Source organism: Carlito syrichta, unplaced genomic scaffold (genome assembly GCF_000164805.1).
Source record: "Carlito syrichta isolate Samal-C Ts95f unplaced genomic scaffold, Tarsius_syrichta-2.0.1 Scaffold89687, whole genome shotgun sequence".
Classification (NCBI taxonomy): domain Eukaryota; kingdom Metazoa; phylum Chordata; class Mammalia; order Primates; family Tarsiidae; genus Carlito; species Carlito syrichta.
In genome coordinates, this window is record NW_007033783.1 from 663,496 (window position 1) to 689,324 (window position 25,829).

A 25,829-nucleotide genomic window follows, 5' to 3' on the forward strand; every position below is an offset into this window, starting at 1 on the left:
ATTTTTTGATTTATTGTAGAGATGAGGTCTTGTTGCCCAGGCGGGTCTCGAACCCGCAGGCTCAGGCAATCCACTCACCTCAGCCTCCCAAAGGCACGGGATTACAGGCTGAGCCACCGAGCCCGGCTTCAGTGCAGTTTTAATTGGCATTTCTTTGATGACTAATGAGGCTTAGCATTTTTTCATGTATCTGTTGGTTGCTCATATGTCTTGGAGAAGTGTCTATTTATATCTTTTGCCCACTTTGTCATGGGGCTCTTTGTATTTTTCTTTTCAGCACATTTGAGTTCCTTATAGATCCTAGATGTTAGGCCTTTGTCAGACATACAGTTGGCAAATATTTTTTTCCCAGTCTGTGGTCTGCCTCCCTGCTCTCTTGATGGTTTCTTTGGCTTTGCAGAAGCTTGTCAGCTTGATGAGGTCCCACTTGTCAATCTTCTCTCTTATGGCATGGGCACTTGGAGATTTTGTCAGGAATTGGTTGGCAGTTCCAATTTCCATAAGGGTGTCTCCTGCACTTTCTAAGGTTCTTATAGTTTGAGGTTTTATGTTTAGGTCTTTGATCCATTTAGAGTCGATTTTTGTGTATGGGGATAGGTGGGGTCTTGCTTTAATTTTCTGCATGTGGTCAGCCAGTTTTCCCAGAATCATTTACTGAATAGGTTCTCCTCTCCTGAGTAGTTGTTGGTGGAGGCTTTGTCAAAGATGTAAACTTCAGTCACCATCAAAGTACTCTTTGTTTGATGCAATGCACCTGTTGAGATACTGCTCGAAACAATTTTTGAACTTGTCAATTTTTATGCCTTTGAGTGCTTCTGTAGTTTTTTGTTTCACCTCTTCCACAAAGGCAAAATGTTTCCCTTTGAGGACTTTTTTCATCCAGTGAAACAAACGAAAAATGTTGCTGGGAATGAGATCGGGTGAATGGGGGCAAAGGGCATGGGGCCATGCTCTTTTTGGTCCAAAACTGCTGATCACTCAGAGTGGTGTGGGCAGGCATGTTGTCATGGTGGAAATACCAGTCATCTGTTTTTGCCACGAAAAAACTCATTGAAGTAGAACGCAGTCTCTTACAATGCTAGGGGGGTACCCAGATGCTGGTGGGTTCCTAGAACATTTACCTAGTGGGGGAAGCCTATACTACAAGGCGTCTACCCTACAAAAGAGAATACTGGGTTTGGGGTGTAAATACAGAGAAAAGTATTGACTTTTTCTGAGTCTCAATATTCTTAACTGCTAAATAGGAATATTTGCTAATGTCTACTTCACAGATATGAAATTGGAACTAAGAGAGTGACAATTAAAAAGTGCAAAGTATAGAACCGGACAGACAGAAGATAGGTGAATAAATGTCACTTTAATCTCTTACCCTGTAAGTGGATTAAACCACACACACACACACACACACACACACACACACACACCTCTTACACCACACCTATGAGTGCCATGAACTAGGCAAAGTTTGTTTTTAGTGCCTCAGATTTCCTCTCAAGTATCTTCATGCCTCTTCAGCTTCCAGTTCCGGGAAAAAGCCGAATTTAAATTATTATTAGTCTATCAATTGTTCACTACCTCCATTGCTATTCATTCTTGTTCTAAATATTTATAATTATTGATAAACATAAATCCTACTAATCTCTTAGTAATCTTTTCTGAAATTATAATGTTTCTCCTTTTACTTGTTTTATTTTCACTGATATATTCTATATTGGTTAAAATACATTAGATTATACTGTGATAATAAACTCATTCCAAAGACCACAAAGTTTACTTCTCACTCATTGAATCTGTACAATGCAAGTGAGAATAAAAGTCTGTCTCTCTTTGGTCACTTCAGGATCTATGTTTCTTTTTCTTTTTTTTTGAGTTGGAGTCTCACTCTGTCACACAGACTGGAGTACAGTGGCCGGGCCTTGACTTGCTGGGCGCCGGCGATCCTTCCGCCTCAGCCTTCCAAATAGCTGGAACTACAGGCGCGCACTACCACGTCTGGCTAATTTTTTATTTGTTATAGAGTTGAAGTCTCGCCAAGTTGCCCAGGTGGATCTTGAACCCGCGGGCACAGGCAATCCACTTACCTCGGCCTCCCAAAGTGCTGGAATTACAGGCTGAGCCACTGAGCCCAGCCAGGATCTATGTTTCTACAATTTCCAAGTCAGAAAAAGGGAAAAGCACTTACTCTTACAGCTTTCACTCAAAAGTGGCATATATCACATTCACACACACTCAATGACAAATAAGACCTATGCAGGACTTCAACTTCAGAGAAGGTAAAAAGGTGCATTCCTACTGTGGTTTTCAAAACTGGAGGACCAGACATCTTTGCTGAGTGCCATTGACACTACTCACAAGAACACTCTTGTGAGTCATTTTGATGACAGGATTTTAGAGATGCTCTAAGTGGCTCTTATGCTTTTTAATGTAAATCTGTTTCACTCAGGGCCCTTTATTTTGATACCTCTAATCGGTCATTCTCATCTAAACTGCCAGATTAAAATGAAGTATTTCAAAACTTTATACTAGTTTATTCTACAGAGAAAGGTCTTTGTGCATTTCTGAGAAATAAATGGGTCTATTAAAATTTTCTCAAATGTTAAGGCTCTTTAAGGTAAGAGATAAGGAGTTATCCCATGATAAGATAAGGAGTTATCCCATGATGGCTGGTCTCAGGATCTCACTTACTCCAATGCAATCTTACTCAGGTGGAATGGCCTTTTTTCTTTTTTTAGTTACATTTGTAATGAGCAGGATTTTTTTTTTTCTCATTATAGACTCTTTTGGTCATTTCAATGGGAATTTGCCAAGAAAAGGGAAGTTAAATCAGTTTGCTTTAAACATATCTTGTACTATAAGTTTTTCCTAAATTACTGATTTGGGATATTAGGTAAACCATTAACCCAGCTAACCAAATCACAACCAGGGAGACATGTACACTTTTCCTCCCAACTGATCAACAAACCTTGCCAATTTTGTCTCCTAAAAATCTCTCAAAAGAACAGAGGTCTTGAAGAAAGAATTAATATCAAACTTAATTTAGAAATATTTGGCATCCCTAGGGAAAAATTTATATCTAACATTAAATAAACAAAATCTTGATAGCTAACAAAATTGCAGTCAAAAGAAAACCGTTAACCTTTCTTGTTCCCTTCTGTAAACAAAGCTTGAATGTTCTTGACTAATGAGGAAACAGACTGGTGTTCAGTCAGAACAATAAGCACTCCAGAAATACCTGAATTGGACAGAGCCAAAAAACAGAAAGGCTACGTCAAAACATTCATGGAGACAGTCACCAAGTTGGAGAAGAGATAGGCTGCTATGGTCATACTTGCAACCAAAGTAGGAGGGCACTGACTGACTATAACTTAATGAGGAATGCAGAAAAGAAGAAAGTTAGAAAGGAGGCACTGAAAATAAATTCTAGAGATTTCCACATGGCTAATGTGTAACAAAAACTTTCCACTGGCTTCTTGCACTAAGAAAAATGCATAAATGATATACTTAACAAGGACATTTTTTGTAATATACTTATAATGGATTTCCATTGGTAGACCTTGAATTCCAGATATTGATGTCAATGTAGAAGAATGCCTTGTTGATATAAAAGTGCCTATTATTATCAAAATGAATTAGCCTATAGAAATCTGTGCTTTCCCATCCTTGCAAATGGCTTATTGTGATAAAAGCATAGTGTTTTATTCATGAAGTACAAAAAGTCTTGTTCCCTGTAACAGCACCTAACCTTGTCACGCAAATTAAAAATTTGCATTGAAGGTTTTTGTGGATTAGCTATGGTTTATTTTAAACCAATAGTCAATAGAGTACTGATTTCTATTTGTAAGAGTCAATTTCCTTGGGTTCATCACAAAACAAGTGTTTTAAGAATGCTAAACATTAAGGTAGAATGAGGGCATTCAACTAAAACCTCACAGCATATGTTTTCTTCTCCACCAGGCTTTAGATTTCTCATGTAAACTTTATAAAAAGCCAAGTAGGAAAGCACTAAGATACAGTTCTAATAAACATCTCAAATAACAAACCTAAAGTAATCTACAAAATGTGCTTTAAATATTGGTTCTTGGGGGACAAGAACAGGTAGGGGTATATGGTTTTAAAAGGACAATGGAAGGATCCTTGTGATGGTGGGATTTGCACTGTATTTTGACTGTGGTAATAATGGGTAAACAAATCTACATGTGACAACACTGCATAGACCTAAATACACACACGCACACACACACACAAACCTACATATGACAAAACTGCATAGGCCTAAATACACACGTGTGTATGCGAGTGCACACACACACACAGTAAATCTGGGGAACCCAATAAGGCCAGTGGATTGTATCAATGTCAATATCCTGGTTGTGAGAATGTACTGCAATTGTGTAAGACATTACAGTTGAGGAAACTAGCTAAGTGGTATAGGGGATCCCTGTGTATTATTTCTTACAACTACATATAAATTTATAATGATCTCAAAATAAAAGTTTAAAAAGACAGTTCTATCTTTCTCAAAAATCCTCATCTTGAAACTATGCAAATGTGAACCAACTCCTGTGTTATTTTTCTCCCCTTGTAAGAGTAAACTACATAATTGCAAATCTCTCCCTAGAAGCTAAAACGGAAACCACAGTATGGATGCCACTTAATGGGGATTTCGTGGAGTGAAATTCAGGTAAGAATATGGGAGAAGGGGTATACCTATTGCTAACAGAACAAATAATGCTTTTTAAACAATCATATAAATAACTTGATTAAAAATTGTTTCTTAACAAGGTCCTCCCTTACCCTAAAGCACCACTTATTGATTCTCTTTTCATATATACAACAAAAATTGTTGATTTGCTTTTTAATTTTTGTTATCATCATAATTAGCCTTTGTAATAACCCTTCTGAAAATAGAAGCACTAAAGGTCTAAAAAGGATGTTTCAAGACAAAGCAATATGCTGATTACAGGGCCATTTTGAGAATTTCATAAGCCTTAAGTGTATTTGTATTTGATAAACCTCTCCATGATCAAACATCAAAATGTATTCACATGCCACAATTAATATAATTAACAGAAAAAACACAAATATTGAGATGTAGTTGGCTAATTGAAATAATGTTTTGTTTTGGAGACGTCTAATTAGACAGTTATTAAATTTAATTTTACAGCTTTTCTTTGGTATTTTATGAAGGGAAGGGAAAGGAGGTTTTGGTAATTTTCAAAGCCCTGAAAGTTCATATGCCTTATACAGTATGCACATAGACTATAATGAATAAAACATTTTACATTTTTTTGTGTGTTTAAGCAGCATGATTCACATTAAGAGAGTAGAGTAAGATGGTACAACAGGGAAATTTATAATAATTAATTGTATTCTCAAAGCCAGGGCATTGGCCTTTTAAGGTATGGTAGCAAAAACTAACCTCAGCATATGGGCAGCATTGAAAACAACATCAAACTCTGTGTTGTCTAGTTCAGCTGCTTTTTTCGCCATCTCGGCTGCTTCTGTGAGGCGAGATTCTTCCAGAAGAAACTGACCTGCAAAGTCCAAAGAGCCAGTGAGCTTCAACTCAATTCAATATTAATCCAAGAAAACTATAAAGCTACTATTAGAGAAAATAAGTACAATGATAAAGGTGATTTGAGGTTAAGATTTAATAATACATTCATTATTTAGAGAATTTTTTTTTTTTTTTGAGTCAAGGTTTTATTCTGTTGCCAAAGGCTGGAGTACAGTGGCATGATCCTGGCTAACTGCAACTCCTGGCTTCAGTTTTTTTGGGGGGTGGCGGGGGAGGCTTTAAGTTTTTTTTTCTTTTCTTTTTTTTTTACTTTTTTCTTTTTTTAAAGAGGTGGTCTCACTATGTTGCCCAGGCTGGTCTCAAACTCCTGGGCTCAAGCGATCCTCCTGCCTTGGCCTCCCAAAGTGCTGGGATTACAGGCATGAGCCACGATGCCCAGTCTATTTAGAGAATGTTACATGCTTTTCTCTTAATTGCAGTACATTGTAAGGCTTCTATTTGGTATATTAAGAAGATTTTTCTTCTTAAAAAGGAATTCTCTGAGGACTATTCAAGCAAGAAATAAGATGAACACAAAGCTATATTACAAATATGAGTGAAGTTGATTTTAATTGTTAGTACTTCAAAACAGCTCCTGTCTGATGCATATGCACAAACCTGTATATTCATATAGAGATATACTCATTTCTTATATCCAAGAAATGCTAAAAGTATTGAGAAAACATAGGAAGATAGGTTTAGCATTAATTCACTCAAGTATATTTTATAATAATTCTGGAATAAAAATGAACAAGTTTACATTTTTGAGATTACTTTCAGGTTAGCTTTTCCAGGTGAGAATTACTATAGATAGTATAACATAATTCTTAAAATTGCACCTCAAGAATTGTTATATAATGCTAGAAATATATTGTGAAGGTAAAGAAAATTAAAGTTAGACCTAATTTTAACTCCATAAATACACAGAGACAATAGGCTTCTTTTTTTTTATAGCTATAGATTTATTAACAGCAAACGGATGTTAAACCTTATCTGATATGGATATTCAAATAAAAACCAAATCAAAGTATGTCAAAGATATACTAACATCATCCAAGAAACTGCCATGCTTATCAAGTTGTGGCCTAATTATTATCTCTTCCTGTTTGAGGTTTCCTGTTTGCTTAAAGAATTTAGCAATACTAAAAAAAGTTATAAAAATAATTAGGAGGTCCTGAGCTATACACAGAAACAGAAAAACTTTAAAAATGGTAAATGCTCTCTGGTGGTTTGGAAGAGCCTAGTCTTTACTGTTTATCTAATAAATATTGTGAAGTGTCTTCTAACCTGTAAGACCAGTGCCTAAAATAAAAGGGAAAAAATTATTTGTTTTAAGGATTTAAATTAAACCAAAGTAACTTTTCGCATTTAAGTATTTCTCAGTGTCGACTGGCAATAAATGGTGAGTAAAGAGAAGCCAAGGATTATAAAGTCTTTTTAAAACCAACTGACAAAGTGCTAAGACCAGGACTTGGAGATGCATTGCTATTTCCACAAAACATTCACATCACTTTCTTAGTTTGCCATTTAACATTCTGTGCCTTTCTTATTTTCCAGAAAAAAAAATATGAACACAATCTTTAGGTCAGAAAATCAAGGGAGTAAGAAAACAGAAATGTAAGAATTTTACATTTATAAATAAAAATGTATTTTTCTTTTCATACTTATGAAAAGTCCTATATATTTTCATACCGATGAAATGTCCTGTATATTTTCATACCTATGAAAATTCCTGTATATGCTAACTCTACAGATATGTAGATATGAGATGAAATTTAGGCCGGGCTAGGTGGCTCAGTCAGTAATCCCAGCACTTTGGGAGGCCGAGGCGAGCGGATTACCTGAGCCCACGGATTCGACACTCGCCAGGGCAACTTGGCAAGACCTCACCTCTACAATAAATCAAAAACTAGCCAGGCATGGTAGCGAATGACTGTAGTTCCAGCTACTTGGAAGGCTGAGGTGGACGGATCGCTGGAGCCCAGCAGGTCAAGGCTGTAGTGGCAGGGAGCGTGCCACTGTACTCCAGTCTGGGTGACAGAGTGAGACTCCAACTCAAAAAAAAAAAAAAAAAAAAGAAATTTAAAAAACATGTTGCTTTAAAAAAAAAAGTAAAAAAGAAATTAGACCATCTGTGCCATACTAAAATATTAGTATCTCCTCATATGTATCCTCATAAAGGATACCAGACTAATACCATTATTCAGTTAGTTATTCAGTTAGTTATGCTTATTATTGATTGTTTTTAAAAGTAAAATGCATGGGATTGACAGTAGTCAAAATCTGCCTGGGGGGGTACACCTTATCAACAAGGGTACCTGCACAGTGAATATTTGTATACCTAACCCTGAATTTTACCCCACAATTAAAAAAGAAAAAAGTAAAATGCAATATTGTTACCTGTCTTCAAAACATAATTTTTAACTAAGTACATACATTAATAAATACATTATTTATGTGGTATTTAAACAAATAATAATGTAGGAAATTGTTAATTGTTATTTTCTTTTCCAGGCAGCTACTAGCTCTAAAATGTAATCCATATTAATATTTAGAAAAATGCAACAATTTATTGAATAATGAAGATTGTTTTCTCAAAATTTGTTATTCCAGACTATAGAGAGAAAAGAAGATATATTAGCTCCAGTTAAAAAGAAATAAGAAAAGAACATGATACCTATGGTGCCCACATAGAAATAGAACGGGACACTGATAAATCATCTACATGATGACAAAAATGATAGTCAATAACAAGGCATCTGTTTATAAGAAATGTCCAGGGCAAAGCCTTCCAAGCTTTGTCAAAGCCAAAAGCCTCTGTAATGTTCAACAAGAAGCAAGGAAATAACATTAATTGTGTAAAGTCAAGTTTAAGAGTTTTATCATAATTTAGTAGCATTTCTTTATGCTTTTAAGTTAGCTTTGCTAAGCAATGTGTACTTCGTAAACAGTTTCCAAAAGCTATACACAACACATAATTTTTCACAGTGTAAATGGTGACCAAAAAAACTCCCATGTGATCATTTTATAACAGCAAAATTCATTCATCATATTAATATTCAGAAAAACAATAACACAAGATATTAGTTAGGTATTTGCATAATTTCTCTCATTCTGTTCTGGACAGGCTACATATCTCAATAGTCCAGGGCAGAATTGTTCTGCTATGATAAAGACATAAAATATTATGGAGTTTGAGTCATTTTGTTGACTTTTTTTAGTTGAATTTGAATATTTCAACCAAAACTGAACATAAATTATTATTCTGCTATGTTATACAATGTGTGTTTGAAAAATAACCCAGAGTTGATGGAAAATAGAACAATAAACATTTCAAATACACAGAACACAAACAGGGACACAAAGAATTATAAGTTTCTTCTTAATAACTACTCAAGGAATCTAAATTGATATGTTATTGGGAAAATAATAAGGAAGAAAATTTGCCCTTATCCCTTCTGGACAACATTACCTTAACTCTCTCCTTTCCCACCAGCTTTATCTATTATTGCTTCCACCAGACTCTAGTCTCTTCAAAATAATTATGTTTTCTGTAGTGTAACCTACTACTTCACATCTTTGTCTGGAACTATTCAGCCTCTAAGCCTTTTTGGTCTCTAAGATTATCCCATCCTAATCACCAGTTCTGTCTTGCCTGCATGTTATAAAAAAGTCATCTTTTATTTTTATGACCTAAAACATTTCCTTCTTAGTGAAGCCTTCTTAGACCAATTTCCTATCATGTTAGAATTGCTTATGATTGGGCTAGGCACAGTGGATGCTGCCTGTAATCCCAGTACTTTGGGAGGCTGAGGCGGGAGGATCACTTGACCACAGGAGTTTGAGACCAACATGGGCAACATAGAGAAACCTTGTCTTTATATTTAAAAAAAAAAAACTGCGTATGATTTCAGTTTACAATATACAATTTACCAACTAAACTAGAACACTTAGAAGAGCAAAAGGAATTTTGTACTTGTTTGTTGGAGTTAAGGTCTCACCCTGTACCCCAGGCTGGAGTATAGTGGCACAATCTCGGCTTACCACAGCATCAACTTTCTGGGGTCAAGTGATCTCAGCCTCCCGAATAGCTGGGATTACAGATGTGCAACACCATGCCTGACTAATTTTTTAAAAAGTTGAGGAATGAGGTCTTACTATATTGCCCAGGCTGGTCTTGAACTCCTGGGATCAAGCATTTATTCTGCCTAGGCTTCCCAAAGTGCTGGGATTACAGGAGTGAGTCAATGCTCCCAGTCAGGAAATATCAATTATGCTAAAGCAAAAGCGTAAAGCAGAAATTACCAATATGGACACCCCACATGTGGCAGGATGTGGATCTGAGTTCTCTAATCTTCATTATTGGGAAGTAAACCATTTGCACAATAAGGTATAGAATCACTGCTAGCAGAATTGATTGATACAGCAAGAGGACATAGGTGCTCTTCACAGAAGAACTGCTGTTGAGACCACCAAGACTGAGAAAGATGCCAAGGTTCAATGAGTAGAACAGTTAATGAGGTTCAGACAGTGCAGGTATACAAGAGAGAGCCAGGACTAAAAGAAAGATGGAAAACTTTTCAGGAAAGGCAGGTACTTCAAGGAGTCCATCTACATTGGTGGGTTCTGCAAAGCCTGAAAGGTTACCTTTTTCTCGGGGTCTCTAACTTTAGTGCATGTCTGAATCACCTGGAGGACTTGAACTAAAATTCCATTCCCAGAGTTTCAGATGGCAGGTGAGCCTGGGACAGCGCCTGAGATTTGCATATTTAACAAGTTCTGAGGTGATACTGATAGTGATAGTTCAAAGTCTTTATTTCAAGAATCAGTGCCTTGTAGGAAAAACAATTTTTTAAAACCATTTTCTGGACTCTAACTATATGTGGGATTAGAGTACACCTGACATGCCCTTTCCTATATTATGGGGCATGAATAACTAGGTTATACATATGTGTGTAGGTAGAAAGTTACATGTATATGAACAAGCAATAATCATTAAATATAAGCTTACTCTTTCAAAACTCTTAAAATAAGAATAGTTAAGAGTTTTATCTTTTGTATGGAAATAAATTTCTGAGAAATCATTTATCTTTCACATACAGCAGACAAGCATGCTTTTTTGTTTGATAATTGAGTAGAAATGCAATTAAAAAAAACCAAAATGCACAAAAATCTTAAGTAAAAAACATCTTGTTCTCGTGTGTACTATGGTTTCCACACTTTATTTCTTTAGTTTGTAATTTGTCTTACCCAAGTTAATTATCATCATCTTAATTGTCTCAAATCAAAGAGAGAGAGAGAAAGAAAAGAAAGATGAGAAATAATACAGGAAAAAAAAGTAATTTGAGTAGGGAAAAACAGAAAGTGAAATAAAATGAGGAAGCAGCCTCCAGAGGCAAAGAGTGTACATCTCCTCACAGGCTGAAGAGGAAAGAGGAAAAAAGAATTGAAATTTGTGGATTCAACTGTTTCAGCATCAGAGTTATACCATTTCCTTTCTGGGCAGTTCTCTCACTGAACCATTTAAAGTACTTGGTAGATTTCTACCAACATTTCCATATGACAAGCCTGTGAAGACCGATCCTTCAATAATTCCTGGATTTAAAAAGCTATCTGTAATGTGGAAATCCATAAAAATGTAAGCTGGCCTTAAGCCACAGGATCAAATACTGCTTTGTAAAAATTCTACATATAAACTCCTCAGATTAATTGTGACTGGCATTTCTTACTAAAACACTATAAAAAATTCACTCTTACAATCAATGCAACTAAATTAAAGAGCTAAAACAGTCTGTAATAGGTGTCATGATGATACAATTATCTTTAGGAAAAATCATTCATTTGTAGCTTTAAAAAATGTTCAAAGGCAAATGAAAATCTTTTGCATATAACTAGAATGTAGCATTTACGTTAAAATAGTTCCCCTTGGAAGATATCTGATCACCAAATTGTGTACAGAATCATCTGATGTCTATTGACACCACCCTATCCCAAGTCCTCATTTCGCCCTGGATTACAGCAAACATCTCCTAAAGGGTCCTTTACCCTACAGGATATTTTCAAAACAGCAGTCTGAGTGATCTTGTTAAAATGGAAATCAGATTATGTTATGCTACAGCTGATTCAAGAAACTTTACACTGGCCTACACAGCTTGGTATGACCAACACAAGACCTTCCCTATCCCTCTTCCCACTTTTTCTTACCATTCTCCTTACATATCAGAGGAACGAAAACTCATGTTTCAGAGACTGTTCATTTGCCATTCCCTCCACCTGAAATGCTCTTCCCACAGATATCCCAGTGGCTCATTCTCTCACTTTCTTGCACACTTTGGGAATTTAATAAATGCATGTTCAGTAAAAAGAACTGACTGAACTAAAGATATTGTTATGTGTCTACTTGTTTCATCTTCAACAGGAGGGTAGAATTCAGCCAGTATGTGTCACTGGGCACTTTTCTATTCACATTCTTAAATCTTACAGCGATTTTAGGTAGTGCTGCAGAAAATGGTCACATGTGCTTCTCAAGAGTACCATGCACAGTGAAATTACTATGAATGATGCCTCCTGGAATTGAGAAAAATTGTGGAGCTGCATCTAAATCTCTGAATTTTTCTTGAAACATGCAAAGAAATCCAGACATCAATCATACCTTCAAAGATATCTTAATTTCAGGACAGTTTCAAACTATGCAATTTGTCTAACATTTGTTATATTTCATTGTATTGTAAAATAAAATCAAAAGTCTGGAAATAGAAGAGAAATAATCTAGAAACAAAAGATGGTTTCTTCCCAGGGTTAATGTACCCAACAAAATAATATTGTGCCTCTTACACAAAATATGGTGATACTTTCAGTGGGGATACAAGAATAAATATAATACTTATCCTTGAAACAGTTCCAATTTATTAAAGGAGACAAAAAATTATGGGGAGAGTTTAACCCCCAAACTAATATAAATTTGAAAGGGGAGGTAGGAGGTATCATAGGCCTAATACATCATTTTTGGGTGGAGGTGATTTTTGTTTGGTTTTATACAACTTATAATTTAGGTTGAATATACTGAGTGAAGAGCACACATAAGGGCATTGCTTGAATTTTCACAAAGTGACTAAAATGTATAGCCAGCGGCCAGATCATGAAACAGAATATTACCAGCAATCTAGAAGCAACCATCTGTACCTAAGGGATTTTTCAACGTTCCAGATGATTGAAACCAAGAAAAAATGCCAAGGTGGAAGTATCTGGGCTGACTGATTTTGGTGACATCTAGTGTTGACAAGAAGACAAGTAAATAAAGGACAACTGAGGCAAGTCTTTCATGGGGTGTTTCTGTTAGGGGAGGGAGGTTATGCATTCCTGGCAAGAGGATGGAGATAGTGTAATTGGTTAGGCTTTAGACTAGCTGTCCAAAGGTGAAGCTGCTGAAGACAGTTGCTTGTTAAGTATGCTGATTATGCCTGGGAGAATCCAAAAGATGAAGGTTTCCCTCTCTTTTGTCCCCTCTGAAAGGAGCCTCTTTGGTGTGTTTCTCTGAGGCTCCAGTAACCATGGCATTTCAGATATGCTCTCACTCTTTAAAACTAATCTCCCTCACCTTCTCTTCTATTCATTTTGTTGCTCAGTGTCTCTGTGCTCTTGGCAGTTAGAAAATGCTCTGTTTTTGTGAGACAGACTTAATGTGATAAATGTGCCACAGTAACTGGCCAAGAAAACAGGTGGGCCAGTGAGCAAGGAAAAGATACCCAGGAGATCAATCTGGTCTGCTTATTGTGAGGTTGGGAGGCCCTGGATCTGTTCCTAAGTGAACATGAGACCAAGAATTTGTCCTGAATTGGACAGGTGGCAAGAAAGGTGTCTAATGCAAAGGAGATTAGAGAAACAGCAGCCCAGGGCCCCGCGTTCAACTGGAAAGGAGGTCAGGAAGGCTAGCAGTACTTTCCTGGATTTATTTCTCCCCTGACTCTTTCCAAAAGGGTTATGAGATGTCAGAAAACCACTAAGGAAGTTATGATGACTGTCCAGTGGGGAGTGGAAAATCGAGCCGGGCCAAGGAGGAAAAGGGGGAGACTGGGGAGGAGTTGAAAAGTGATAAGAGAGAGAGAAGGAATGGGGGGAGGGACAAGAAAGGGAAACAAACACAGTCTCATCAGAGGTTTAAATAATACACAGGTTCAACAGGGATCAAGTGTGCTTCAGAAAGGAAAGGAAGTTCATGCCAGGTTTCAAACAATCTGCAGTGTTTTATCGCCTACAGATGATGAAAAGGAGGCAGCTAGATGAGAAGCACAACCTAGTTAAAGACCCAGAGGCGAGCGGCCTCATTTTACTATAGGGTATCATTCATTCTAACACTAGGGAGTTGTAAGGAAAGGCCTCAAACACAGGGGCTGAAGTGGAGCATGAATGGAGCATGCTAGATTATGTGGTAACTAGATTCGGCTAGATTACGCTAGTAAAAAGGATTAAGAGGTGACTCAAAAGGTCCTGTGCCTACCACATGCTCTTCCTAAGAGAGCAACAGGTCTTCTCATTGCACTTCCTCACTACCTCAGTGGGTTTTCCTGAGATGTTCCTGTGTCAACTGAGGCATAGAGTAGTCAATGGCAGGGCATACAAGCTTTCGAGAACAATTGTTTTATTTAAATGGAAGGCAGAAGAAGAAATTGCAAACAAGAATCTCAAAGTACCTTCAACTGCTAAATCAAATAGACAAGATTAGAAAAACAGTGTCTCTCTCTCTCTCTCTCTCTCTGTGTGTGTGTGTGTGTGTGTGTGTGTGTGTGTTTGTTTTTTTCAGTTAATTTTGCCAAAACACAAACTTCACTGACATAATATAATTCTCCAGAATGAGTCACACTGAGATGTGGAGCTATAGAGAAAATTCCTTATTACTGACCCAGTTAAGTGAGCATGTATTTAGGATAATGGAAACAATTCATTATTCACCTTAAACTGTTGTTTGGATGGTTAAGCACATTATCTACCCCTTTATTTTTAAGATTACTTATAATCCACCATCTTGCAAGCAATTATTTCTTTTCTCTCTTTTTTTTTTTTGCTTGTATGTTAATGGGTAAAGATTTGTCTTTCTTTTTTTTACTCTGTATCTTCTTTCCCTAATTTCTATCCCATATTTATATGTCCTATTCTAATTTTTTTCTATACAATTCATTGTTCTCTAGGTTATTATGTTTTTTATTAAAACTTTAAAATAATAATTGCCCATTTTTACAATTTACTGAGCATATGTCACATGCTAGTTACTTCATAAAATTGTAAATAAATCTTTATAACTTTAGGCAATGGCAATCATCTCCAAATTATGAAACTGAGGAACAGAGAGTCTAACGGAAGTTAGATCATACTCAAAGGAATCATCTGCAATAAGGCTGGTGGTGCCTCATTCCAAAATCCATGATCCACTGTTCAAAATCCACTGTAGTCTCTACTCCCTAATCCAAAGCATAATTCAGTTCTTATCATCTTGCTTTTGCATTTTCTTGAGTACTATACAAAGACAGATTCCAGAGAACATACGTAAGTTGTACATAAGTGTACTTCTTCTTAGCAAAGTACAACCTAGTTATAAACAATTTAAAACAAAGCAGATTCTATTCCCACACACAAAAAATGACAGCACAAATGGGAAAAGGGACGTGCAAAACCAACAGAAGTCCAGTCTAGCCTTCTTTTTTCAGTCTTTTATTGAAAAAAGTTGATTAATCCCCCTCCCTTCCCTGTGGGAGGAATTGTGGTCACAGATAGAACCACTGCGGCTGGAACCAGAGGCCACTCTGGTTGTTGCCTTGATTCTCTGGTTTCCAGCCACAAATAGGTATAACCTCACTGTGGTATCAGAAGGAACAAGTGAGACAGTGGTAATAAAATCATGTTGGATGAGGTCTCATGCCTTGCCTCTTTCTTTTCTTTTCCCCATCTTCTCTATGAACTCCTTTCTTTTTTCTGTCCCTTTCAGGTTCTCTCCCTTCCTTGACAACCTCAGGCCACCCTTGTTTCTCCCTGTAGCCTTCAAGAACCCAATGATTAGAGGTCCCTGGGTTTCTCCACCAGCAATTCTCCAGATGATCAGCAATCTGGGTCAGTGATACCCCTGGAGACCCACATACTAAGGAAGAATGTATTTTTGAAAGCACCATGGACATATTGTGAGCTTGAGAGTCAGAAGAGGCTCAAATTCTTGATCTGCAAGCTTACTAGAGACAGAGCTTCAATGTGCCACTGAAATTCTTGGTACCTTAAGTCTTGTATTGTAAAATAGGGATCATGTTATTTCTGCACAGGATTGAAATGCTGAACTGACAGAAACATACATAAAAGTTCCCAACGCTTGGTCAGGAATGTACTTGTTCAACACTGAGTTTCAATAAGAACAGCACCAGCATTCATGAGCATGTATGTGTCTAGCTGATACCAAGCTCTTTCCTTTCTGTATATTTTCATAACCCTGGAGTCAGGGTATACTGTATTACCGGAAGTGACTTAATTACTCTAGTATTATGAAGCATTCTGCAATCCTATAACAGTATACTTTACAACCTGGTATTCATTTCTTTCTCTTTTATTTTTGGAAGAACAATAATAAAACATGGTAGGTCAGAAATGATATCATTTGTGAGAATGCCATCTTACCATTTTAACCCAGTTATATCAGCATTAGGTTGACGTAAGAGATGACAACTGTGCACCATGGCATAAACAACCCTGATAATAGTTTAACTACTAGGAACTGGAACTGAAACCTTGGGCAATATACTCCAAAGTCACTGTTGGGTGACTTCACTTTCCTCCTCTATAAAGTGGACACAGGTCAGGAACCCTTCTCATCTGCCTTGTGTGAGGATTAAATGAGATGTTATATGTGAATATAATTACTTAAATATATTGTATTGATGATTTCATCATGGAAATGTAGTTTTTAATAGAGATTCCATGTAAATTGCCTTTCTTTACTTTGTATTCCTTCCTTGCTTAATTTTTATGTCAAAGTTTACAAGTTGAATTCCATTAAATAATTCTGAATAATTGTTTGGTTACTATAATAATTTTCCTGCTATCTTTTCTATATAGTGTTTCAAAACAGATTAAATTCTTTCATATTTTATTAAAATACATATCCACATGAAAGTAATATACTCATTTTTATTATGCCAATGCTTTTTTAATGACACTTATTTCATAGAATTTAATCATATTTGTATACAATTTTTACTCTTTTTTCCTCTAACATAACATAGGCAGTTGTCTCTGCTCTAGCATATCCTTCATAAACTTAATTTAGAATTTATAGTATTTCATCAAATGAGGATGACCCTGCTTTATTTAACATTTCCCTTTTTTTAGGCATTTAGATGGCTTCTTAGTTCTACCTCTAATAAATAGCAATGCCAAGGCTCAATTACTATCTTTGCTGATATAGAAAAAGACATATTTTCTATAGAAAAAATATAAAATATATAGAAAAAATATAGAAAAAATATTAAATATAAAAAAAAGTTTCCTTAAGAGAAGAATTACGGAGAATAACTGTTAGAGCAGCTTAAGGGACTTCATTCTTATTTAAATTTGAATTCCTTTGATTTCCAATGAAACTGCATGTTTATCTATCTTTTAAAACCAGTTGAACTTCCTCTTTGGTGAAATATGTGTTCACATCCCTTGGTCTTTGTATTCTATTTTCCTTGTCGTTTTTACAGTTTCTTTTTTTTTGAGTTGGAGTCTCACTCTGTCGCCCAGACTGGAGGGCAGTGGCCACTCCCGGCCACAGCAGCCTCGACCTGCTGGGCTCTGGCGATCCCTCTGCCTTAGCCTTCCAAGTAGCTGGAACTACAGGTGCGCGCAACCACGCCCAGCTAATTTTTTATTTATTGTGGAGATGGGGGCTCGCCAAGTTGTCCAGGTGGGTCTCGAACCCGTGGGCTCAGGCAATCCACTCACCTCAGCCTCCCAAGGCACACGGGATTACAGCCTGAGCCACCGAGCCTGGCTTTTTTTTCTTTTTTCTTTTTTTTTACAGTTTCTTACGGGTTTTTGTTTTTTTTTAAGAGTTGGAGTCTCACTCTGTCACCCAGACTGGAGCTCAGTGGCCGCTCCTGGCCACCGCAGCCTCAACTTGCTGGGCTTCAGTGATTCTTCGGCCTCAGCATCCAAGTAGCTGGAACTATAGGTGCACGCTATTACACCCAGCTAATTTTTTGATTTTTATTGTAGAGATGAAGTCTCGCCAAGTTGCCCAGGCGGATCTCGAACCCGCGGGCTCAGGCAATCCACTCACCTCGGCTTCCCAAATTGCGGGATTACTGGCTGAGCCACCGAGCCCGGCTCTTATGTATTAAGTAGACTGAATTTTTGCTTTTACGCAAATTATTTTCTAACACTTTGTTTTTTAATCATATTACTTTTAAGAAACACATTCGCATTTTAATTTTTTCTTTATTTTTTGCCTCTAAACTTAGAAAGCCCCCCCCACCCCATTTCTTCCATTTTAATCACACGACAGTATTAATTCTAAAAGGTTTTGGAAAGTATTTCACGCAAAACACACACAAGCATGAAGACTAAATTATATTACTTATTAGACATATTTTAATAATATGAGATTTAGAAATAAAAAAATCATAGATGAGAAATGAAATAGTTTGGAACAACCACTAGAAAAATTTTTTCAGGCCAGGCATGGTGGCTTACGCCTGTAATCCCAGCATCTTGAGAGGTGGAGATGAGAGGATTGCCTGAGCCCAGGGGTCCGTGACCAGCCTGGGCAACTTGGCGAGACCTCATCTCTACAATAAATCAAAAAATTAGCTGGGCGCGGTGGCCTGTGCCTGTAATTCCAGCTACTTGGAAGGTTAAGGCAGAAGGATTGCCTGAGACGAGCAGGTCTAGGTTGCAGTGGCTGTGAATGTGTCACTGCACTCCAGCCTAGGAGACAGAGTGACACTCCAACTCAGAGGAAAAAAAAGAAAAATTTTTTTCTAATTATATGTCTGTAAACAGCCTATGTTATTCTTGGAGCAATGAAAGGACACTAGACATTGATTTTTTTAAAAATGTGCTTGTTTTAAGCATTAAAGATAAGTGTAATCTCAATTTAATTTTACAAAGATCCACTTAAAATATATTTTCATTTTTAATCAAGATAATATCATCATTTAGTCCATTGTTTAATTTTTTAAAATTATTCTTGTTGTCTTTGAAGTAACCAAAAATGAAGTGATACAACATAGTCAACCTCAGTTCATAGCCATCTTTTAAGTAGTTTTAATTATGGATAATAAAAACTAGTAACAGGTCTCTCACCAATTTTACTCATTACATATCTCAAGTCTCTACTTTTAGTGTTCACTGATGAAAGATCTAACTATTAACAATTTCCTTCAGTGTCTATCTCTTAAAATGAAACAAAGAGTATATAAACCATGTGCTATGGTTTGGATATGATTTTGCTCCTGCTAAAATGTGATCCTCAATGTAGTGGCATTGATAGCTGAGGCCTAGAGGAAGGTGTTTTGGTCATGGGGGCAGATCCTTCTCCATGGCTTGATGCCCTTATAGTACTGAATTTTAACTCTGGTGAGACTGGATTAATTTCTCACAGGAATGGATTCATTCCCATAAGAGTGGGTTGTTATAAAGCCAAGAGGCCTCTCCCTTCTCACACGTCTTCTTCTTTGACCTTCCTCCACTATGTTATGTTGCAACACGAAAGCCCTCACCAGAAGCCAGGGCCATGCCCTTGAACGCCCTGCTTGCAGAATTGTGAGCTAAACAAACCTCTTTTCTTTATAAATTAACCAGTGTCGGGTATTCAATTATAGCAAAACAAAGTGGACTAAGACACCATCTTAGAGAAAAACAGAGTACAATTTATTAATGGTAGAAAGTTCTGGACTTAGTAGTTAAAAGATCTGGACTTTATATGTTCTCCCTCTATTATGTATGTTGAAAATTTCTGGTCCAGGAAGTCCCTTAAAAACCCTGAACTTCTATTTTCTCTGCCAAACGTAATTGGAAGCCATTCTTACCTCACAGGTGTTAGATGACAAGCAAAAAAAAAAAAAAAAAAAAAATTGACCAACAAACACAAGATAGATGGCAAAATGTTTGATACATATAGCAGGATTCTAAAATTGACAGTAGAGTCAAATCATAATAATAATACAGATAACTACAGCTTTTACAAATTCTACACTTTTCTATGTGCTCATGAGGAAGGAGGATAGAATAACTGATCTTTTTTAAAACTGTCATTAAATTATGTATACACTTTGTGCCTTCTTGCCAGCTTGTACGCTCTAGTGAAGCATGTCTCATTCCCTCCCTACTGTGTCTCCACATCTAGTATGTTGCTTGACAAATACTGAGCTGGAGCCTAGAGGTAAAAGGTTCAGGACACATCACTATACAGCTGAATCCTTGGAAATAAATGATGTCTCCAAGACACAGCATCAATAACAAGGAAAATGGGGTCACAGGCTTTTAGAAACTTACTGTTAAGAGATAGACAGGAACAGACAAAACTGTCTGAGATCTATATTAAAAAGTACTTCTTCTCAAAAGCTTGTATCACAATATGCTCCCTTGTAACTTTTCATGTGTCTGTCCTTATTATCTAATTAATTCTCATCTGCCAGGATGTATATATAGTAGATACTTTATAACAAATGATTATTGGTTTAAATTGTTTCAATCCGCACCAAATTTATTATTTTGTACCTACAGAAAAGATTTATAATATAGTCTGACAAAATGGTTTTTCTAGTAATTTTTTTCTAAGAGGGATTGCTTATCTTGACCTTCATTCTTTTGGCAGAAGCTTCCTATGGGAAGTCCAGGAAATCCAGAGAGAATCCCCTGAATTACAGGCACACATGAGATACCAAGGCCCTAAATCCTCACCTTTGAGATTTACAAACTGGATTCAATAAAGACTTTACAAGATTTGTTTCATTTGGACACTGGAATACACTTGGCAACATATAAATACAACAATATTATATTATTACTGATATCATAGTTTAAAAGCTATTTCCTACACATCCCTCAAAATGATTGATAAACGAACTGTGAGAAATTCAGCATATATTAGAGACAGTATATAATTTGAATATTGAAAAACATTTTAGGAGCTGATATCAACCTGTCACTCTTCACAGATGAGTAATCTGAATCTCAGAGATGATAGGAACCACAGAGCCTAACACTTAACCAACTTATTAAACAAATAAACCTGCCTAGCTTGTTTTCTCGTAAGCCAAACTAAAGGAAAGGCAATCTGTAATGCAATCCCTTCCCTTAGACATCAAATCAGTGGATTCAAAATACAAGTAACTAATAACATTTAAAAATATTGCCTTCTAATCATCATTGCAACTAGTAATAAATTCCAATAATCCCCTCTGCCTACTCCCAACTGGATGGCATTTTCCAAGCCATTTGTATCAGCAAGGAAACCAAAAGTACATAGTCACCCAAGAAAGTTGATTTCCCATAGAACAAAACTCATTCACTCTGGCATTTTCATTGGCATTTGCAAAAGCATTTTTAAAAGACTCAAAACACATATATTTCATTTAAACATTTATTTTTACGCTGAGGAAATGTTATTATTCATTCAATCTGTGGGTATAAACAACCTAAGAATATATATAGCCAGTAAGTTGGCAAGAGACCCATAATAAGAATCTTGGTATGTATTTTCTTGAATAAGAAATAAAAATTCAAATGGAACATCCTTTCAGGCAATTTTGTAATCAGATCTAATTCTAGAATAGAAGATATTTCTAACTGAGTTCAATAAACATTATGCACTACTGTGTATATGGACATGGGAGGCAATGATGGTACAAAAATAGGAAATAGACCCTTCCTATTCTTAATTATCTTAGAATCTTCTAAAATATGTAAACATATTATGTAAACATATAATTTCAATCTAAATATTTACATTCCCTCTGCCATTCCCAAGTCCAAGCCACCATTATTGTTCACCTAAAACATCCAATAACTCTCTAAAGAGTTTCCCTTGCTCTATTCTGATCCTTCCCTAATCCTGTCTCCTCCACATGGTCCCTTCATTACACTTAGAATAAAATGCAAACTCCCAGGCCCTGTGGGTGCTACCTCTGATTCTTCTGTGGCCTCATCTCCCCCTGTTTTCCCATCTGGTTCAATATGTTGTAGTCACATTTGCTTTGTCTTTTTTGATCATAAGCTTGATATTGTCTTGGACCTTTGAACTTTGTTCTGTCTGAACCTGGCTCTTCAAATAACTGGATTAAGCTTAGAGGTTTTATATATCATATTCTCAAAGATGCTATATGTGACCACCTTGTCTCAAGAAGTCCCCGAATTCCCACCTCATCAGTTCTTTTTTTTTGGAGTTGGAGTCTCACTCTGTCACCCAGACTGGAGAGCAGTGGCATGCTCCCAGCCACCGCAGCCTCGACCTGCTGGGCTCCGGTGATCCTTCTGCCTCAGCCTTCCAAGTAGCTGGAAGTACAGGCGTGCGCTACCATGCCTGGTTAATTTTTTGATTTACTGTAGAGATGAGGTCTCGCCAAGTTGCCCAGGAGGGTCTCAAACCCACAGGCTCAGACAATTCACTCACCTTGGCCTCCCAAAGCGCGAGATTACAGGTTGAGCCACCGAGCCCATCCCACCTTATCAGTTCTAAAAGTAACATATCTTGTTTATTTTCTATAGAGCACTACTTGCTTTCTGAAAACAGAACAGTGCCTTGCACTGAGTAGACACATTTTATAATATTACAATGAATAAAAGTCATTTCCTAAGAATTTTAAGTTCAATCATTACTTATATGAAGTTGACATTCTAATACTGCACACTACAGGGTCTACCGATAAAAAATATCTACCTCTCTGTCTTTTTGCCAATGTTGGAAAAAAAAAAAACCCCAAACATAAGTTATAGAAGAAAAAGTATAGCAGTAATCAAGGGATCCAAAACTTACTCAACCATAATTTTAACTTGAGCAAGTCAATTTCACTTCAATCTACTTATTTGCATAACACAGGAGTCACATTACATAATTTTAAAAGAACTTTCCAGTTCTAAAATTCAATCCTTTGAAATAAATTCCTCTAAATGAAAATCATTAAGATTCCTTCAAATGCATATTTTAAAAAATAACCTGAGCACAGCGAACAATAAATATCAAGCACTTAATTCTGGGCTTCCTATCTGTATATACATTATTTTGCCCTAAGTACTCCTCCTTTCTGGAACTTCATTTTGAATATTTTCCCATTTTTGATTTCAAAGTAGGAAAAAATATTGAAAGTTATAAAATTTCATAAAATTCATAACATTTACTTGTATAAAATTATATTGAATTATGCAGTCATTTCTCCTTTAGAAAAGAAATGCACTTTAATAATGTAGGTATGCCAAAAAACTGTAAACAATCCAAGGGTACTAAGAAGAATCAGTCTTTCACATGCATTTAAAGACTTTTGTTATCACCACTTTCCAAATAACATATAAAATAAAAAGTTTGTTAAACTTTCGCTTTAACTAAACCCAAAAATTTCTCATGGGAGAAATATCCCCTACTACCACCACTAGAGAAATCATTTTAAGAGCGTGCTGTAAAGTAAAGATAATAATTTTTTAAAAGACAGAAGATGGGTAAAGCCAGAATAATGGGGAGGCAACTTTTAAAATTAAGAAAATAGTGACATTATCGATTGCAATTCAAATAAGGCAATGATGATGTTTAAAGGAATTGACTGTGAAAAATCTCTATATAATTTCCCCAATAGTATTATGGGAAACAGGCTTAGAAGATGCAGTAAGTAGAATTAGCCTGTTGCAAAAGCAGCAAGATAAAGAAAAAATATCCTATTTTATAAAATGCAATGATAAGAGAGCCTTTAGTACTCAGGGAAATTATCATGGAACTACTTTAATGTACAAGAGGGAAACCTAAAAAATAGAAGGCATGAGAAAAATCCTGATTCAAAATATTTCATATAGGAAAACCTATAAAAACAAAATAAATTCTGCAGCAAACTTAAATTAGTTGACTACTATCTTAACATGGCATTAAAATTGCATTAAGGAACAATGTCAGGAATGGTTATATAATATCTTGTGTGAAATTATATCCTGCATGAATGCTGGCAAAATAAAGCATCACAACCCTAGGTTTATAAACATAGACATACAATAATGTGAATTTAATAATGAACTTGTGGTTGATGTAGTATATCCTCCATTTTATTATTTTCATTCTTCTATACCTGCAGTTTGTCAATGATTTATTTTTACTAGTCAGAAACAGGGAGAAGAAATTAAATATTATAAAGCATATTAGCTTTATTTATCAGAAATTTAATTTCTGTCCACTTTAAAGTTTACAACTTGATAATCACTAATACATCAAAGTTAAGTGATTTTTAAAATCCATTTGAAAAAAATTTCCCAAAAGATGAGCAAAAGTAAATGCTTTTCGGCTCTTTAAAAGCAATTCCAACTGCAAATCTGGTAGAAATAAGTACATCTTACACAACACCAAACCAGTTATAAACTTCGCCTCGCTAAACCCATGAGTCAGTACTAATGACAGAGTAGAGTGTGACAGAATTGTTATGTAAGCTCATTCTGGTCTGATTAAGGCCAAAGCTAAACGGAATAAGACAGCCATCCTTTGCACCCTTTACAATTTATCCTTGGCCTCAAACTTAGGTATTTATAAGTTGTTGTATATCCATATCATCCACAAAGCAAGATTTTTGAGGCCAAAATGTAAACTTCTAAAACTTCAAAATGATATGCTCAATGAATCATTTAGAATGATAAGGAAGTGTATATTTTTATCATAAGCTATGCAACAGGAAAAAGGCTAGATGCTTTCCTGATGAGATCTCATTTAAACTCCACACTGAACTTGAAACAAACAGTTGTGAAATGGCCTTCCTCGTTGAAGTCCTATGAAAATGACTAAAGGAAAATGTAACGCACAGCCCTCTTTGAGTGTTTTGAAAGGGAAGGTAAGAATACAGTGTGAGGCTAAATCTGCAAGAACAAAGTCAATCTCCTTTCAAAATGTTCTTCACCAGTAAAACCTATATCTCATACCAACATTAACAGTAATTGTGGGAAAAATGATCATCCACTCACCATAATGCATGTAACAGTTTCCTTTGGTGGGATCCAGCTCAATAGCCTTCAAGAAGAACTTTTCGGCCTCACTCTTACGACCCTTGGAAAACAGAGAAAATGGATGATTCAGCAACAGATCATGAGGGATTCTTCACTTCCTGGGTCCCGATGAAGTAAACTAATGATTACTTGGTAATCATCATCAGAAAAAAAAAGTGTTGTTTTTGTTAAAATTAGGATGATCAAGGAGAATATATTGAGAGAAAAGACTGAAGTCTCAACCCTGGGAAACACCAAGGCTACAGAATGGAAGATGAGAATGAGCTCATAAAAAGATTACAAAGAAGAGGCCAGGAAAGAAAGAGAAAAAGTAAAAAGAAGGGTTTCCCAGAAACCAATAAGATAAGAAAGAAGAAAACATTATTGTTACTTTCTATTTTATTTTCTTTCTTCAATTTGTTTTCTCTTCCTTCTATTTTCTTGAAAAGAAGTATGACCATTTTAGCTTTAGACGTAATTCTTGTTTTAATCACTCACCCTATACATGAAGAAAAGAAGACACAATCTGGTGAATCTCAAGTAGCTGTTGTCTATCCTTGCTACTATTATTCATTGCTACTAAAATTCTGCTAACCCAGGACTGACTCTAAAGTTAGGTCACTTTCCATCCTGGCATTTTAAATAAATATTCCCATCGCGCTCATAAGAAAATAAACAAAAAATAGGAGAAAAAGTTTACATGCAAAAAGTCGGTTTTTCATGAAACATCATGATCAAAAGAGATTCTAATATTATACATTCTTAACCTAGTTACTGCTTCTGAATTGCAACTGCTTTCATTGAAACACAGAGGGGTGGCCAAGGTAGGAGAACAGCCCTAAGAACTTTCCTGGAGTGGGTCTATCTTGTCTGACATCATTGAAATGAAATCTATGCAAATGGCAGAAAGGCACTAGTGGTGTTCAAAGTAAAGATAAATGACCTTATCTGCCTACTCCTCCTAATTTACACACTGTTTGCATAAACTTCAGGTATATATTTTTTTACTTTGCATATATTTTTAAAACCACTGTTATAAAGATAAATATTTTAAAGGTAGAGGTGTATAATTAATCTAATATGCTAC

At 36.1% G+C, this 25,829-nt stretch overlaps 1 protein-coding gene across 2 annotated transcripts in view; it reads right to left on the minus strand.

Annotated features, from left to right (window-relative positions):
• The window catches only part of TMTC2 (transmembrane and tetratricopeptide repeat containing 2), a 424,604-nt gene that overhangs the window by 74,268 nt on the left and 324,507 nt on the right, over window positions 1–25,829 (minus strand). For both annotated transcript variants that reach the window (XM_021712338.1, XM_008058159.1), the window contains 2 exons: window positions 24,722–24,803; window positions 5,420–5,534 (listed from right to left, as the gene is read on the minus strand). In XM_021712338.1, the coding sequence (XP_021568013.1) occupies window positions 5,420–5,534; window positions 24,722–24,803 (197 nt within the window). The remainder of the gene's footprint in view (window positions 1–5,419; window positions 5,535–24,721; window positions 24,804–25,829) is intronic.